Source organism: Saprolegnia parasitica, assembly GCF_000151545.1.
Source record: "Saprolegnia parasitica CBS 223.65 unplaced genomic scaffold supercont2.23, whole genome shotgun sequence".
Classification (NCBI taxonomy): Eukaryota; Oomycota; class Saprolegniomycetes; order Saprolegniales; family Saprolegniaceae; genus Saprolegnia; species Saprolegnia parasitica.
Genome location: NW_012156417.1, coordinates 144,216 through 161,252, shown reverse-complemented (window position 1 = coordinate 161,252; position 17,037 = coordinate 144,216). Strand labels below are relative to the sequence as shown.

At 58.6% G+C, this 17,037-nt stretch overlaps 6 protein-coding genes across 6 annotated transcripts; 3 read left to right on the top strand and 3 right to left on the bottom strand.

The window, feature by feature from the left end:
- Positions 1-1,615: 1,615 nt before the first annotated feature.
- SPRG_06633 (hypothetical protein) lies at positions 1,616-3,976 on the top strand (the record flags this gene model as incomplete). Its single annotated transcript, XM_012345447.1, has 2 exons — positions 1,616-2,323; positions 2,369-3,976. 2 exons carry the CDS (start codon positions 1,616-1,618, stop codon positions 3,974-3,976), a joined length of 2,316 nt encoding a protein of 771 aa, XP_012200837.1.
- A 427-nt stretch (positions 3,977-4,403) lies between these two features.
- SPRG_06632 (hypothetical protein) lies at positions 4,404-5,858 on the bottom strand. Its single transcript, XM_012345446.1, has one exon. The coding sequence runs from the start codon at positions 5,849-5,851 to the stop codon at positions 4,466-4,468; it is 1,386 nt and encodes a 461-aa protein (XP_012200836.1). The 5' UTR covers positions 5,852-5,858; the 3' UTR covers positions 4,404-4,465.
- A 721-nt stretch (positions 5,859-6,579) lies between these two features.
- SPRG_06631 (hypothetical protein) lies at positions 6,580-8,065 on the bottom strand (the record flags this gene model as incomplete). The annotated part of the gene is made up of 7 exons (XM_012345445.1): positions 6,580-6,701; positions 6,752-6,925; positions 6,973-7,125; positions 7,176-7,276; positions 7,329-7,766; positions 7,817-7,976; positions 8,023-8,065. 7 exons carry the CDS (start codon positions 8,063-8,065, stop codon positions 6,580-6,582), a joined length of 1,191 nt encoding a protein of 396 aa, XP_012200835.1.
- Positions 8,066-8,703: 638 nt separating this feature from the next.
- On the bottom strand, positions 8,704-12,049 carry SPRG_06630 (TKL/DRK protein kinase; the record flags this gene model as incomplete). The annotated part of the gene is made up of 16 exons (XM_012345444.1): positions 8,704-8,792; positions 8,838-9,104; positions 9,145-9,213; positions 9,262-9,336; positions 9,376-9,603; positions 9,652-9,933; positions 9,981-10,064; positions 10,108-10,401; positions 10,452-10,709; positions 10,767-10,916; positions 10,965-11,069; positions 11,120-11,194; positions 11,255-11,524; positions 11,572-11,766; positions 11,813-11,950; positions 11,993-12,049. 16 exons carry the CDS (start codon positions 12,047-12,049, stop codon positions 8,718-8,720), a joined length of 2,622 nt encoding a protein of 873 aa, XP_012200834.1. The 3' UTR covers positions 8,704-8,717.
- A 732-nt stretch (positions 12,050-12,781) lies between these two features.
- Positions 12,782-14,592, top strand: SPRG_06629 (hypothetical protein). Its single transcript, XM_012345443.1, has one exon. The coding sequence runs from the start codon at positions 12,819-12,821 to the stop codon at positions 14,562-14,564; it is 1,746 nt and encodes a 581-aa protein (XP_012200833.1). The 5' UTR covers positions 12,782-12,818; the 3' UTR covers positions 14,565-14,592.
- Positions 14,593-14,932: 340 nt separating this feature from the next.
- On the top strand, positions 14,933-15,792 carry SPRG_06628 (hypothetical protein). Its single transcript, XM_012345442.1, has one exon. It carries the CDS (start codon positions 14,985-14,987, stop codon positions 15,756-15,758), a length of 774 nt encoding a protein of 257 aa, XP_012200832.1. The 5' UTR covers positions 14,933-14,984; the 3' UTR covers positions 15,759-15,792.
- Positions 15,793-17,037: the final 1,245 nt, after the last annotated feature.

Genomic DNA, 17,037 nt, shown 5'->3' with positions numbered 1-17,037 from the left:
GATATTGTCTCGGGCGAGCGCAAGAAGCCAAGTCAGCACAAGAAGCCAAGTCAGCACAAGAAGCCGTTCAAGTACAAAGATTACATGCGCGGCATGGTGAAGGCCAGGAAGGTCATCACGACGTCTCTTGATGTGACGAACAAGCGAGAGACGAGTACTTTCAAGACCGCCAAAGAAATGTGGGACTATCTGCTGCAGAAGTACGTGCGCAGAGAGATCACCAAGGTCAAGGGCGAGCTTCACAAAGCCGAGTTCGACCCGCGTCGGATGACGATGGACGCGTACCTCACGACGTACAAGGTGCTCGAGAAGCGGCTGCACGACATGGGGCGACCAATGCAGCCGGAAGCAAGCAAGGAGATGCTCCTCATCCACACGAGTGCATACATCGACATTGGCCTGCGCTACAACGGAAAGGCGGCCAAGCGTGCGTCACCGAGCGACTACATGACGTACCTGCGCGCGCAGTACGACATCGACAAGCACAAGTGGGGTGAGCCCGCACCCGTGGCCTCGGGGAAGACGTCGATGGTCGAGCACGAGCGTGTGGCGTCGATCAACGATGCAGACCAGATGACCGAGCTGATCAACTTTATGCATGCTAAGAACAAGCGCAAGTTCAAGGGCCTCTCGCACATCACGTGCTACAACTGCCAGCAGACGGGCCACTACCAGTCGACATGCAAGACGAAGAAGAAGGCCCGATTCGCTCAAGAAGACGACAAGAAATCTTTTCTCAAGGAGAAGAGTCAAGGCAAGCCGGGTCATCGAGGTATCAAGACCGAGAGCGACGCCAATTTGTACGCCGTTCTCAACCCAGGCTCTGAGCCTCGCAAAGACGACGGGGTCCTCAAGTTCATTATCCTCGACACGGGTGCGACGGCCAACGCGTGTAACTTTGCCCGAGCGTTCAAACACAACCCTCGCGATCGCCCAGTCGACGAGCGACGACGCGGCCATGGGCGAGAGCTGCATCGTAAACTTGGCGACATGGTCGGTGCGGAACGTAGTACCGTCCTAGAATGAGACCTGGTAGCGTTGCCACACGACCGTGTACGCCGCAAGAATACCAGTTGATTGCCGAGCTTAAAGCACAGGTGCGCATAATAAAGGCGCTGAGCTACCTTGCCATTGTGAAGAATACTAGGGTTGACGACGAGCCACGCAGCCAACTGTGCGCTGGTTTTGGGTCGGATTCCCTTGGATGCCACAGGACGCTCATTTTAAAACTTGAACGCTTGAAGCAACAGGTTAGAATACGAGTACCTTGATACTCTGAGGATGTTCTGTCGTCGTACTAGTACACGTCATGCATGCTGCAAATGGTTTCGAGAGGCTTGAACACGGCTCCACATCGGGCACGAATGGAGCACTTTATCGATTTGAACGGTCATTGGGGCGTCAAGGTGGTTCGCTTGGAAAGCTGTGTTCTCAACCACGTTATCGCCAGCAAAAGAACTCTGAGGATTTCATTTTTGGCGCAGTCGGCTTGGTTTGCTACCGTCTCCCGCGATGTCCGCCTGGCTCCGTTTGGTTGCCGCAAATGGGCCAAATATTGGCCAATCACAGCAGCTCCATTTGAGAGTGAGTGTCAAAACGCTTGCGCGGGCCGAGCATGAACCCAGCGATTCCCGCGTACGAAGCGGCCGTGGACCTGCTCCGCCGGTCGATGGCCATCGAGGACCGCGCCGCCGCCGACTTCATGCAGCAGCAGCAGTACGCTGGCGACCTGGACGGAAGCGCCGCCGAGCGTCGACCGACCCGCGACGACGTCGTCGCTGCCCTTCTCTCGATCGCCGACGACCCGCCGCTCGCGCTCCAGCGCATTGCCGCTCCGATCCCGTGCATGCGCGACAACCTCTCCTTTGATCGTCTCGAGCGAGTGGACGCGGCCTTGGTCGACGTCCTCGTAGCGACCGGCCGCTTTGACGTCGCCCTCGTCAGCTTCAAGGTCGACCAACAGGGCGGGTACACCAACTTCCTCTCGATGGTCGAGCCGCACCCAGCGTGTGGGATCCCAACCAACGTCGCCTCACGTCTTCCCGACAAGAGGGTCCACGCGTACCTCGGTGACGTCAGCAGGGCGACCCCATCTTGCGCGATCGTGTTTTGGCCGACGCCATTCCGCGCGAGTATCGTAGGGCTCGACGCTACATTGCCGCTTGCGCAAACGGCCATCGACAACGTTCCGGGCGATCGCCTCGGGCTGAGCGTCCGCGATTTGCTGCTTGGCGTCCTTTCGGCCGTGGTGCTTGTCCAACCTCAGCCAACGCAACTCACCGCCATCACGAGAGTGTTCGTCCAGTGCAACGACGTGGCACTCGTGCGACTCTTGCTCCGCAACGCGCTCTGACTTCGGCGTACGAAGGATCTCAGGGGCGTTGGCATCTGCATCCACGCGCTCCTCAAGTCGTATGGCTGGATCCCACTCTTTTCTGCGCTCCAAGGCCTCTTCGAGCGCTCCAAGGGCGCAATAGACAGTCTCTGTCGTCTCCTCGCGAGTCTCGCGGGCCTCACGAGCGGTGATGATGCATTGTGCCCGCCGCTGGAGCAGCCGTTCGTGTGCGAGCTCGTCAAGTTGCTCTCGGGCGTCCTGCTCGGGTACTTGAAGGACCAAAACACTCGCTCCAACATGCACTACTGGATCCTTCTTGACTGGTACATCGACAAAGTGGCGCCCCACATGCCGCACGGCAACTGGATCAGCCTGCGCCTCCCACCGGCCCTCGTCGTCGTCGTCGATAGCTACCTCTTCCGTCCCCCGTTTGGCGACGTGCTTGCGAGCAGCGGGCTTACGCTGACGGATAAGCTCCGGAGCCTTTCGATGGGCCTCGTGGACGCAATTGCGCGCCAGCCGACGCTGCATCGGCCAAAGTACTTGGCGGCGATCTCGACCAAGATCAACGAGGTCGTTACCGTGCTCCCGAGCTTTCGTCGGATACGCGGAACCTTGGCATTGAATGGGTGGTGGCACGCGGCGTGGCGAGATCGACCGACGACGATCTCTCTGCAGACAGCGTACGTGCGCGATGTGCTCGACGCAATGCACACGCTTGGCCACTGCGACGAGGCGCTGTTTACCGCTATGCGCCACTTTAGTGGCCGCAAAGTCTTCATCGCTGGCCTCTTGCGGTTTCTCCAGCACCCGGCGACCGCAGTCGCGTCCCGTGTGCAGTCGCTCGTGGCCAGCTACGTCTTCTCGATCGCACCGTCATTTACCGTCACCGACGCCTTCGGTCGCATGCGAGAAAGCAAGGCCCTCGCCCCGTCGGTCAAGAGTGTCGTCGACGCCCTCCATGTGCTCACGCTCGTGGCGCCACACGAAGTGCGAACGTTCGGCCTCGCGTGGGCTGCGGCGCTACCAGAGACGCTGGATGCCACCCGCCACGCGCTCTACTCTGTCGTCGTCGAGGCGACGAAGCGGCTCCCGCACGACACTGGCCTCATTTCGGACTTGGCCGCGCAGTGTCTGGCCAACTTTCACAAAGACCGGGCGCCCGTGCCCGACGTGAGCAATGTCGTCATCGATGACATTGCCGTCGACGTCGACCACTGCGCGCAGTGCGCTGCGTTTGTCGTCTTTTTGCGTGATGGCACGCGGATTGAGTTTGAGTTTGCTGGTCTCTGCGAGGCACTCCTGGATGAAATTGCCAGCCATCAAGGCCAGCTCGGATTGCACCACGACGACGTCGAGCTTATTTTTCCCATGACGGACGATCTCTTCCGTGTCGACGTGCGTGGCGGGAACAACTCGATGGGCGAGGCGATGAGGGGCCCATACGTCGTTCGGAAGCGCACGACGCAGGTTGGCCGCAAGATGGGTCTCGAGCATCACATTGAACGCCTGAGCCATCTGCACCGCGACACCAAGGCCGTCGCGAAGCTCCAGCTGCTTCTCCAGCCGGTGCGCGCGATCGAGGCGGCGGACATGAACGACGCGCAACCGCCGTTAAAGCGCCCTCGTCTCGACGCCTAGTTGCCATGCTACCCTCACGCCCTCGATATACCATTATATCTTACACGCACACGACTCCAAGTGACGTCGGTGATGCGTTCAAGCCGGCGCTGCAGCGGTCGTCGAGTCGATCTTGGTATTGGTTACATTGTTCATGTGTTGAAGCTGCGCAGTCGTGCGCCTACATCGATCAGTTTGCAATTGTACATCTCGACGAGTGAATCGACAGCAGTCATGTAGATTAGACGACGGGAGCTTTACGAGCGCCAGAACCCTTGCCACATCAAAGTGAAGAATCAGCGTGCTGTCCGCTGCCCAGTCATCAACGTAGTCCAAGTGCTCTTGGATCTCGTTGAGTATCGCAGACGTCTCCATCACGTAGAGCTCTCTAGAACGTACTCGTGCACGAAATATGACTTGAACCTTAGACGCATCGACAAATAACAGACGTGGATGTCTCTGCACACAATAATATTCGAGACACTCTTCTAGTATAGGTCCATCGCATTTCTACGCCTCGGACGGCGCCAAGAGAGCTTGGGCTTCCGGCTCGTCGCCACTATTCGCGTCTTCCAGCTGGCGCGGAAGGAGACACAAGAAGGCGAGGATGGCAACTTGGAAGATCGCGCCAAGCACGAGCAAGAGCCAGAGGTTGCTATAGTCAATCGCGTACGTCACCGGATCCTGGGTGATGCCGAGGGCCGACACCAAGAGCGCCGAGAAGAAGGCGCTGACGACGCCGCCAAAGTCCATGAACGAGAGGTACAGCGCGTACGTGAGTCCGTGGAGCTCCTTCTTGCGCGGGCAAAAGGTCGTTGCCACCACGAGGAGCTGGAGGAGCGCAAACTCGCCGGCAAACGCCGTCACGAACGACTCGATCGCGCAGAACGTGCAGACATCCACGGGCAGACTCGCCACGTCGATAGGCGGCGCCAGCAGCAGCTGCGGCAGGCTCGCGAGCGTCATGAGCACGGTCGAGACACCAAACACCGTGCGGATGCCGACGCCGCGCGTGCAGCGTGCGTAGATCGCACACGAGACGACGCGGCCCACCATGCCGGCCAGCGACGAGTACTGAAGGCACTGCAGCTCGTTCTTCAGTAGAAAGTACGTGTACTGGTACCAGACGGTGCCGCCACTCGGTAGCGCCGAGCAGAGGAAGAAGAAGACCATGACTGGAATGTACGCAGCTTGCTCGTGGAGCATGCGGGCGACGGTCGTTCTCAGCGCGAGCCACTTGATCGAGAGTAATTCCGTCAGCGACGACGGGTGGTGCGTCGGCGTAGCGACGAGCGTGGCCGACTTGTTTTCGTGCAATAGGTAGATCGCAATGAGAACGCCAAGCAGCGGGATCAAGGACGACCACGTAATGACCGTGGTGGCTGGGAGGTCCTTGATCGCGTAGACGGGAATACCCGCGAGAAGCGCGACGATCGACGCGCCGTTCTTGGCCGCATTGGCCCACGACTGCACGTTGCTGCTCTTCTCGCGGTCGCCGGACGCGACGTCGACGAGGACGATGCCCAGCATCATTTGCGTAAAGGCCTCGCAGGCCGAGTCGAGAAACTTGACGAGGAACGCGCCCGTGACGCTGCGCACGCAGAGACCGGTGAGGAGGATGCAGACGCACGAGATGACTTCGCAGATCACAATGTACGACTTGCGGTGGTAGCCAAAGAGCGGCACGTTGTCCGAGAGAAGCGCGTAGAGCGGTTTGAGGTTCCACGGGAAAAAGGTCAGCGCGTAGTAAAAGCTCGTGGTCGCCGGCGACATGTGGATCGTGTCCGAGACCCACGAGATGTACGCCGTCATCGGGAAGCTGAGGCTAAAGGCCTGGATGAAGTAGAGGCTCAAGAGCCCCATCGGCAGCAGCGACGCGTCCGCGAGCAGCCCCATGCGTCCCAAGAATGAACTCTGGGGGAGACAGGCGCCATCCGGATACGCTGCCACTCACGTGCCTACACGGCGTTTCATTGGCTACTCGTCGTCGGACGATCGTTGAAGTTGCTGTTGCGGCGAGGATCCAAGCGATGGACCGCAGTCGTCTGGATCACAGTGCGACGACCTCGGACCTCTAGGCGAGCGATGCGCATGGTAGAAGAATACTCGTATACCTACGATACGAGGGGATGCGCAAGAGTAGCGTGGGTAGGCACGCGAGCATATGGCAGCTGCGACTGGAGCTTTGCATCGAGTTTATCGTTGGCGGATTATCCGCCTTCAGGTCTGGGAGCGTTAACGAGATGAGTCACTGTTGTCGCGCTGCATTCAGCCCGGAGCTATTACATCTCGACATGGCACGAGCCACGCTCGGCACTATCCTCCACAAGAACTCTATAGAATGACATGGCACTTTAGCAGCAGCCAGGACCATTGATTGTTGAGTTGACTCGTCTCCGTCCAAGATGCCCGCGCAACGAGCCGTTGTCGTTTCTTGTGGATCAGTTGCGATGCAGCTACCGTGCGCGTGACCACCGTCCACATGACGCGTCTGGTAGCGGTTCGGCAACCCGAGAGCGCCTTCTAGCTGTCGATCGCAGTTCGAAGCAGAAATCTCAAACAAAAGCATCCGTCTCTAGTGCACATCGCCGTAGGTCGTTTATGGTCGCGCAAACGAACCCAATCTACTTGGCAAGGACAAAGTTGGTGCCATAACCGCGTTCGAACGCGAGCACGTGGAGGTCTTTCGTGGCGTTGATGGCGCGGAACCCTTGCTCCCAGTCCCACTCGAACGCCTTCCCGTCGTCTACCATCGATCGTTTCATGCGCCGACGTCCATGAGGAATGTTGTCATACCGGTGACAAGCGACGTCGAGTGCACACCGCCACCGAGATGGACGATGCGCCGACCGCGCAGAAAGCTGTTGTCGATCGCATGCGGCGCAATATGTGTCTCGGGGTACTTGCGTTGCGCCACTTCGGCGTGCTGGCTCGCTTGGCTGCGGCCCATGCACCACAGCTGTCCGTCCTCTTCATGCAGGCTTTAGCCAACGCCAGCAACACTTGCAGCGACGTACCCGTCACCATGAACGTGTGGAAGAAGCTCGTCTTGATGTGCGTCACGGGTGCGGCCGTCTGCACGAGGCGGGGCGTGATCTGGTCTTCGCCCGTCTTGCGACCGTACTTGTCAGCGCCAAGGAGCTTGCCCCAGACAAAGACCTCGCCCGCGTCTAATCCATTGCACACATTGTCCATGCGTACGACCCTGTATAGCCGCTACCTGTGAGCGCCACCGAGTGGTTGAAGCCGGCGCCGACCTCCACCACGTTCTTCTCGCGGAGGGCAACAATGTGTTGGGGCGCACTGACGTTGACCGTGCCACTACAAACGGATGTCGCATCAGACACGACGATAGAGAGCACGGTCATCATACAAGCCGAGCTGGCCGCGCTCGCCCTTGCCCCAGCCGTAGACTTGGCCGTTCGTCGTGACCGCGAGCGCGTGCTGGAAGCCGGCCGCCATGGTCGCGACCGGCGGCAACTTGAGCTTCGTGGGCTCCCACACGCTCGTGTTTTCGTTGCCAATGCCGCACTGGCCGTACGAGTTGCCACCGTTGCTGTAGAGGTCGCCTGTTTCGGTCAAGTAGAGACTCAGCGCGGCGCCGCACGAGATGGCCGTCGTCTTGGCCGGCAAGTCGACCAGCGTCGGGCGAAAGGCCTCGACCGTGCGCTCGCCGCCGACCGTGTTGACAAACTTCATAAAGTACGGCACCATGCGCTGCATGTTGATCGAGCGAATCACGTTGCGAAAGTGGTGCGACCGGCCAAAGACGTATGCGTTGCCGTCGACGTCGAGAAGCCCCGTGTGCGCCCTACACCGCCGTGTGTGGGTACAAGGTGCTACACCACGAGAGGGCGCTACCAGCCGCACGAGAGCGACGCGATCTCGACGTTGTCAAACGGTGCGATCGGCGTTGGCGCGACCACGGCGTCAAAGTTGTCTTGGCCGAGCGTCCCGAGGTAGCCATCGCCGTACGAGTACACGCGCGGGGTCACGCGGGTCGAGCTGAGGCCGCGCGCGCCTACGTCGACGCCGGCGTCAGAGGCGCGAGGCTGCAGAGGACGCACCGCTGGGCACGACGCGGCGCAGCGCAGGAAGGACGCGAAGCATCTTGAACGCTTGCTTGGAATGCGCCCATCCAGCCAATCCGAGACGTGATTGTGCCATAATGGTAAGTATTTTGACCAATCATATCGTACTTGACGTGGCACGACCATGGACATTTAATGAATCCGCCCACGACCCAACAAAAACGAACCAGAGGCACGTGCGCAGTCATGCTCGTACGGTGTCTGAAGCCTGTATCGACTCACTTGATCGACACTTCAGTGTCAGAGCAGCCTTGGCTCCGTGCCAGATTCCCACGCGAGGTACCAGACACGGAATCTGGCAACACCAGTGTGGTAGAACTGTCGCTCTGCGTGGTTGCTATCAGCAGGTGCGAGAGGTTGGTACTCGGTGCGTCAAGCCCTCCAACCATTTTAAGAGCGATGACCACTCTTGTCCTTCGTGGAGAAAGGCCTATATTGTTGCTGCTTTGACGTACAGCGAGCTTTCGGTCCTTTTCAACGCCATCACCGTCACAACAAACCAAGGGTACCCTTGCTACAGACCCGTCAGTAACATTTTCCATATCCAGCCCGCTGCACGTATGACGGCTTGTCCACTTATGACGGTCAATGCGACCAAGTGTCATTCGCTCGGTCCAAAACGTCCAACGCCATCACCAATACGCATAGTATTGCATTGGCTGTTTGAAGAGTTAGATGTCGCGAGACAGCACCCGCTGCATGCTTGTGAGGCGGTCGAGAATCACCGCAAACGATGGACGGTCGTCCTACATAGTTAACGCGATCAACGACATCGAGGAGGAGACACGCACAGGTTCGTTGCGCCAGCACTGGCCGAGGAGGAGGCCAAGGTCGGGCGGGCAGCTCTCGGGAATCGCTGGGCGCAGCCCGTTCATCGCAACATTGCGCATCACGTCCTTGGAACTCATGTCCGGATACGGCTCGCTCCACGAGACGACCTCCCACACAATGATGCCAAAGCTAAAGATGTCGCAGCCCTCGGCAAAGCGGTGGCCCTGCAGGATCTCGGGCGCGACCCAGAGCGGGCTCCCGCACTTGGTCATCGTCTTGGTCTCGTCCTAGACCAGCTTACTACCCGCCATGTCGCGTGGCGACTACCTTGATGCGCGAGAGGCCAAAGTCACCAATCTTGGCCACCCAGTGCGAATCGACCATAATGTTGGGGCTCTAGAAGAGGACACGCTTTTGTGCATTGCCAAAGAGCGCTCCACGCACCTTCATGTCGCGGTGGATCAGCGGCGGTGACAAGCTGTGCAGGTAGGCCATGCCCCGTGCCATGTCCGCGGCCGCCTGGCCCCATTAGGGCTAGGGTATGAAAGGGTGTAGTACCTGCAGTACGCGCTTGTAGTGCTTGCTAGCATCCTCGATGCGGCTCTCGGCGTGGTAAATGTCAAAGAGGCTGCCTTTGGCGAGGAGCTCCGTCACGAGGAAGAGATTCGGCGGCTGCGCGCTGCTGCCGAGGAAGAGCACGATGTTGGGATGGCGCAATTGACGCATGAGGTCGCATTCTTTGTGGAAATCCTTGAGCACTTTCTCGCCGAGCGCATTAAGGAATAGCTAGCATATACTAGTTGGCGTATGAGGAGACACGTTGTGTACATCAACCTGTTTGATGGCCACGTCCGTGCCGAGCCACTTGCCTGCGTACACGGCGCCGTAGCTGCCGCCGCCAATCTTGGTACCGAGCACGAGCTCGGACTCCTTAATGTTGAAGCACAAATTGGCCATAAGAATGTCTTGCTCTTTCTGGCTCTGCGACTGATTGCGGTCCCGCGGGTAGACGATCGCGTCGGCCATGGTAGCATCCTTGAAAAAGGCAGGACACACGTGGAGCTCGATGGTGTCGACAATCAAATCAAAGTCGGGGCGGTCGGCTGGGCTCGGCGCCTACCTCACAGTGTGCAACCTTGTCTCGATATGTAGACGGACTGTACCCAGCATGCCTTCATGAGGGCCACAAGACCGTCGAGCTCGGACGGGATGTTTTCCAGTTTGGCGTAATCGGTCGGGCGCCGGCCCTAACCTCCGCATTGAGTTGAGGATACTGATGGCGGGGGGAACCTTGGCGACGAGGTGCGGGATGCCTTGAATCGGAATCGCGGGGTACGGCATTTCGCTCGTCAAGCATTCGAAAATGATGATGCCGATCGCGTACACGTCGACCTTCTCCGTGAGGAGGTTGTCGGTCGAGACTTCGGGTGCCATCCACGGTATACTTCCCATTGTGTGCTGCGAGTCCATCATGTGCTTCTTCTTGAAGCGGCTGAGGCCAAAGTCCGAGACCTTGCAGCGCCAATTCGGGTCCAGTAGCATATTGAGGCTCTTGAGGTCATGGTGGATGATCGGCGGTTTGTACTAACACACTCCATTTTGAAGGATGGACGTACGACATGCATCGAGTCTACCTGGTGCAAGAAGGCCATGCCTTGGCTGGCATCCAAGAGGATGCGCAAAAGAAGGCTCCAATCCAACGAGATGCACTTGACGTGGAGGACGTCAAAGACAGAGCCGCGCGAGCAGTATTCCATCAAGATCATGGGCGGGAAGAGACACATGCCCATAAACATGACAATGTTGGGGTGCCGCAAGTCCGCCATGAGCGTCGACTCGACGCCCATCTCGCGAATGTACTCGTCCTTGACCTCGCCCTTGATGGTTTTGACCTACATACAATAGTGTCCTATAGACATATTGTGCACACAACACGACAAAGTGTGTACCGCTACGATGGTCGACTTGAACTTGCCACGCACGACTTCGCCGTGGGCACCACATCCAATCGTGTCAAAGAGCTCGACGTCGTTGGCGTGAATCTTGTTGGTCGGTGAGAAGAGCCCACCGGGCGAGACCAGCGCCGACTTGGCGCGTGGCTACACATTTCATTTAATGCAGTGGTGTAGCATGCTCTCGCTGTCTACGGAATCGTTGATGCCGTGGGCAAACAAGGAGAAATTCTCCATTTGCATTTGCACTTGGACGTTCTCGGCCGTGAGGCGTTTGATCAAGCGAAACTCGCGGCGCTCCTAGATCCATCATTATGCACACATTTCAACAATCAAAGAACGCGCAATACATGAATTTCGATTTGCCGAATCATGGCAAAATGGAAAAACACAAAGCCGAGCACAACGTAAAGGGTCGACTCGACCTAATTCATGTGGGAAATATATGTGAGACAAGAGAGAGAGAGAGAATAGAGTTGTCGTACTTGGTCTTTTCGCGGCGTGGGCACGGCCGACACCCACAGGTTGATGAGCGCGAGCAGCGTGAGCACAAACGAGATCTGCACCGACGCCAAGAAGCGCATACCAATGCCAATGCCCACGGCTACGTAGAGGAGGAAGACGAGCCCGACGCCCCCTCGTTTCGCGGTCAAGAAGAGGGCCGCGTCTGCGCCTTCGTCGAGGATCTGACAGACATAGACGGCGACGACGACACCACCCGAGACAGGCACGAGCAGCGATCGGCGGTCAAAGATCTAACGTCGTCAAATGCACCCTGTGAACGACAACCAACAGCACGTACATGCTTGGCAACGAGAGCGAGGCCGCCAGCGATAGCCGCGACTGCGAGCTTGAGACCGCCAAGCGTCGCCTTGCCGCTATGGCACTCGACGGCACCGGCGAGGCTCATAAAGCCGCAGATAGTGGCCATGAGCGGCCGGTACCGCGCCGCGTACTTCTTTCCGTGCTCGAGGAGGAAGCTCTTTTCGATGCTGGCCTAGATGCGCCATCGTGAGGAGGAGGCCACGGACATCGTGGCCTACGCGGCTGAAGCGCAGTGAGATCGGGCTCATTGTGATGAACTCGGTCAAGATGGAGAGGTGCGGCTTGGCGATCTGCTTGGCCTTCATCGCGTCGACCAGCGAGTCCACGCTTTGCACCGAGTTGCCCCGGCGCCGGTGCTACACATCGTATGGCGGATGCATGCAAGGAGCGTGCTGTACCGGCGACTTTGGCGGCGATGGTGCAGCGGGCTCGACCATGCTTCGGCGCGCCAGCATGCTGGTCGCTCGCTGCTGGACGGAAGCAATCGCGGTAGTAACTGACCGGTTGGTTCGTGGGCGATCCGTAACCGTCGAACGCGATCCAGCATCGCAGCTATATTCTGTTTAAATCCAGTGTTTGAGGTGGTCATGTATCTGGGTATCGCCGGCTGGTGGCTTGCCGCATTCGCACCCGGTTCTGCGCCGCGAGCTTGGAGGCGCGTCGATATCGTCGTTGCATTACGCCCGCCAGTAATGCATGGCATCGAGCTGGCTCTGTCTCTGCCGCGTCCCGTCCGCGGAAGCTGTCCACAGATCGCTGCCTGCGTGCGACGTGCCAAGGGCGACTTCAGCGGCGCTCAAAATTTAGGTCTGGCACCTGCTGCGAATGCGCGGAAGCTTCAAATGGTGGCTCAACGAAGCCGGAGGACGTGCACGTACACTGTATGCATGCCCGCGTCGTCCTTCCTCCCGCCCTGCTGCAGGATAGCACCATTACGACACAGCGCAAACATCGTCTACTGCTGCTGCTGCTTCTCATGGGCTTGCAGCTACCGGTACGAGGTCCCTTGCGATGCGTTGGATCTGGAATGGTGGTGTGATTCCAGAAATTTCAGATTTGAAATTGCACTTCTGGAGCCGCATGGCATTTAAATTATTTTCGATGTTTGCGGTTGTAGCATACAAAAACAAAGATATGTGTGTGGATTGCCATACAAATAAAAAGAAAATAAGAAATGAGAAATACAAGCCATCATACCAGCCGGCCTTGTGTCCCAGACGTAAGATGCGCTGGCAGGAGCCGCCACCTCGCCATACCGCGCCACGCGCCATGGCGCCCAACGACGACAACGACGACAACAGCACCATTGCGCCGCGCGAGAGCAACAGCCTCCTCGGCAGCTTCCGCAGCAGCTTCTCGTGGGGCCTGCGCAAGAGCAGCCTCGCCAACAGCTCAACGACCAGCGCCAATATGGACGAGCTCGACGACGCCAGCAGCAGTGACCAAGGCGCGACCAGCGACGACTCGACGCCCGAGGTCGAGCCCGCTGACTGGATTGACCGCGGGTCCCGCATCCATCCGACACTCTCGATGCTGCAAAGCGACAGCTTTGACGACACGTACGACGCGCCGGCCGTCCGCTGCAGCAGCAGCATCACGCTCGAGGCGCCGCCGGTTGCCGACACGATCCTCCGGCGCGGCTGGATTGAAAAGTGCGGCAACAAGTTCAAGACGTGGAAGTGGCGGTACTTTGAGCTCACGCGCGACGGGTACTTGCGCTACTACACGGCCGAAGACAAGGCTACGTGCAAGGGGTCGATCCACGTCGAGGCAACGACAAAGAACGACATTGTCATTCAAACCCATGTGAGCGAGCGCCTGTACTTTTTCATTTTGCTCACGCCTGGGCGCACGTACCTCTTCTCGACCAAGACGCAGCGCGCCATGACGCGTTGGATCCACGCGCTCGAAAGCATTGGTGCCAATGCGCGCACCGGTCGCTGGGATCCACTGCGCAACACGGTGCACTTGACGCTCGACGACGCCGAGCTGGCGCACAAGTGGACGCCGTACGAAGACCCGCGCGACCACGCGAGCATGGAAGGCGTGCTCTACAAGCGCGGTCACGTGCGCACGAATTGGTCCAAGCGCTTCTTCCGCATCGAGATCCACAACAAACTGCCCATGCTGTGTTACTACACGGAAGACCAGGGCGCGCCCAAAGGCCATTTACCGCTCCTCGGCTGCATCGTGAGCGGTGGCATCCCGTTTGCGCCCGATTCCCGACGCAACTACTTTGTCATTGCGACCGACAACTTGGAGCTCCACTTGAGCGCAATGACCGAGCACGACATGTATCTCTGGCTCCACGCGATCCAGCAAGTGCAAAAGAAGCACCCGCGCCCGCCCAGCGTCCTCACGCAGGCCATTGACCGCGCCTGCGTTCTCGCCAAGACGCTCGAGCGTGTCCCGGTGACCTTTCGGAGCAAGCGCGACTTTGAAGCGATGGAGCTGGCCCGCCGCGGCGAGGCCCTCCTCGTGACCGAAGCGTCCGTGCTCGCGTCGGAGGTCGTGCGCGGGGCACAGCTCGTGACGATCGCCGGTGTCTCGCTCGGCACGACGTGCGACGCTGTCCGCCTGCGGCTCGCGACCGCTGTCTATCCGCTCACGTGCGAGTTTCTCTTGCCGCCGAAGAAGCGCGGCACGTTGATCAAGAAGTCGCGGGCGACGCATCAGATGGCGACGTGGAAGGAGCGCGATGTCGTCGTCGCCAACGGCGAGCTGCGCTACATGGCGGGCAACGCTCTCCGCGGTGCGTTCTCGCTCGCGGGGTGCTGGGTCACGGTCGCGGCATTTGCGAATCGACCGTTCTGTATCGTGCTCGGCCGATCGCCGAGTGACAAACTCGTGCTCCAAGCACCGACCCTCAGCGACCAAGTCGAGTGGGCGAGCGTGCTGCACTGCAGCATCGTCATGGCGAGCCAAGGGCTCAATATGACCCAAATGCGCTACGAGCGCCCTTTCTATTAGTAATTTATCTTGCGTGCTGTCGTGGTTGCTGGCTCGGCGTCCGACGTAATATTAGTGCAGGACAAGGACACGTCGTCCATGCTGGAGCACGAGATGCAGGGTAGCCACTGCCCAGATCGATGGCACCGCTGCTGCTAGAGGTAGAAGAGGCCTTGGGAGGTCACTGGTGAAGGCCCTTGGACGAGAACGCTAGGCTATCCTGACGCACGCCATGGCTGTTGGAGCGGCCACGACGCCTGCTGATGGCGATCTTCTTTCGAGCATTTCACACGGTGTGTGAAACACGTATCCGGCGTTATCCGGCGCAATGTGCTGGCGGAATTTTCACGCACTTGGGTGCGAATGTGTGTTTTTGGTGATTTGGTGTGTTGGGTTTCGTGTCATTTGTCGCCACGTCGCCGTCGCCGCAGTCGACCACGGATGTTCAAGAACTTCCTCAAGAAGACCAAGTCGGAGCTTCTGGGCCAGCCCCGCGCCGAGACCAGCGACTGCCCGCCCGAGGCCGTCATCGAGGCCGCGAGCCACATGCCGATGCTCACCTACGACGTCGTCTACGCCTGCGAGGTCGACGTCAAGATCACCGTCGCTCGCCGGCGGGAGCGCAAGGGCGAGTCGGTCTGGCTTGTCTCGCGCAGCGACGAGCCGGAAGTCGTCGTTGGTAGTCAAGTGTATCTTGTGAACGGTCAGCGGATTCCCGAAGGCGGCGAGCACGACACCGACCTCTTCAGCTGGGACGTGCACTCAGCGTGGCCGCGCCGCCTCACGCTCGTGCTACCGCCGACCAAGACGGGCACGCTCACAAAGAAGTCGCGGTCGGGCCGCGACAAGTGGGATGAGCGCGTTTTCAAGGTTGCCCGTGGCGTCCTCAAGTACTACGAGGTGCTGAGCCCGACCGACATGAAGGAGAAGGGCGAGATGGATTTGCACCGCGTCAAGCTTTCGTATTTATCGACAAAGGACCGTCCTTTCTGCATCTGCCTCACCAAGAGCTCGTCCGACATGCTTATCATCTCGTTCTTGAACGACGAAGACCGCCTCGAGTGGGCGGCTACGATCTACACCGTGTCCGAGATGGCCACCCGCGGAATTTCCGCAGCCCACGCAACCCAACTCAGCTTGGCACTGCCAACTGCGATTCCCCCGACCGACCCAGACAGCCTCGGCCCCGCCTTTCGAAAAGCGATTTCCTTTTAACGCTTTTAACACATTCGAATCAACTACGACCCGGTAGTATTATAGCTCTGATTTGAAGGATGTTCGAGTGTGGTAACAGTATGATAGATGCCGCGAGTACTGTAGCATCTCATTCCTCTTCAAGACCAAACGACTCGAGAGACCATGCAGGTGCTCACCAGTGGCAAGCCGGCTGGTTCGTGAGTGCGATTGCACCGTCGGAAATGGCTCGAGCAGGCGTGGTCGTCGCCCAGACCTTCTGATCTTCTGCTCGTATACCGGTACTCTTTTAGCTTGCTAGTCATTTCGCACTTTTTCTGCTGCTTCTTGGACAGCTTGCTTGAGCACAATGCACTCTCGTGCCATGGGCATTAGTGATAGCGCTCATGACTGCAGACGATGACGGGTCCAGTCGCAGCGTACGTACTCACTTCGCATGCGCCCCTACGATGCGTCTTTGATCACAATGCATCGAAAAGGGATAAAAGGTCTCGCTGACGGTACCAATATTGTCGCTCGGCGGACGCGTGTGCTTCAAAGAAGTGGCATACGCACCCTGTCTATGTCGTCGTCCCCTGCGCGTGGACCTAGTTGTGTGCAGAGGGACCTCGATCGACATTTCTCGCCGAGTGCTTCTCGTGCACCCTGACAGCAACGTCAACGCGAGCACTCAGTCGGTCGAGTTGGGGAATGTCCAGTGTGCGTCCAAGTGTGCGCATCGCCAAACAGGCCAGCCCTAGCCCTACATGTCTCTCGCGTTGCCACGTCATATATACAATGTTTGAGGCAAAGTGGCTCATGCAGCACACAAAGCTCGCGTGGTTGAGAACACGTTGTACAGCCGCTTGAAGAGCCACAACAAGTATACTGAGCAGAGCGCACGGGCCATTGCATGCATGAAGGGTATGCATGCCAGGGAAACCGTAGATACGGCGGGCGACGTAGGAAAAGCCAGTTTTTCGATCACATGACTCTGCGTGATAGCTTGGTGGTGCGGCAGCTGGTGGTGCGGTACTATAATACCGGTAGTCTAACGACAAGCGACTGTTAGCCGTTGAGTACCGGTACGCCTGCAGACGACCATTGCGTTTATCGGGTGATTTGTTCATCCTGCACGCAGTAAGGTTTTGTTCTGTGTGGGCTTAACCCCTCAACGCCATACAACCTCGCCCATCAACTTCAACGTCGCAAGATGCCTCAGAACCGTCCGTTCATGCCACGATAGCAAAGGTGCCTTTCGTATGGAGACTAAGTAAATGTTAACTTGTCTGTCTGCACGGCTTGAGTTGACGATTCGACG

Coding starts and splice junctions, on each gene's coding strand:
- SPRG_06632 (XM_012345446.1), bottom strand. CDS start 5,851: ATGGGGCTGCTCGCGGACGCGTCGCTGCTGCCGATGGGGCTCTTGAGC.
- SPRG_06629 (XM_012345443.1), top strand. CDS start 12,819: ATGCGCTGGCAGGAGCCGCCACCTCGCCATACCGCGCCACGCGCCATG.
- SPRG_06628 (XM_012345442.1), top strand. CDS start 14,985: ATGTTCAAGAACTTCCTCAAGAAGACCAAGTCGGAGCTTCTGGGCCAG.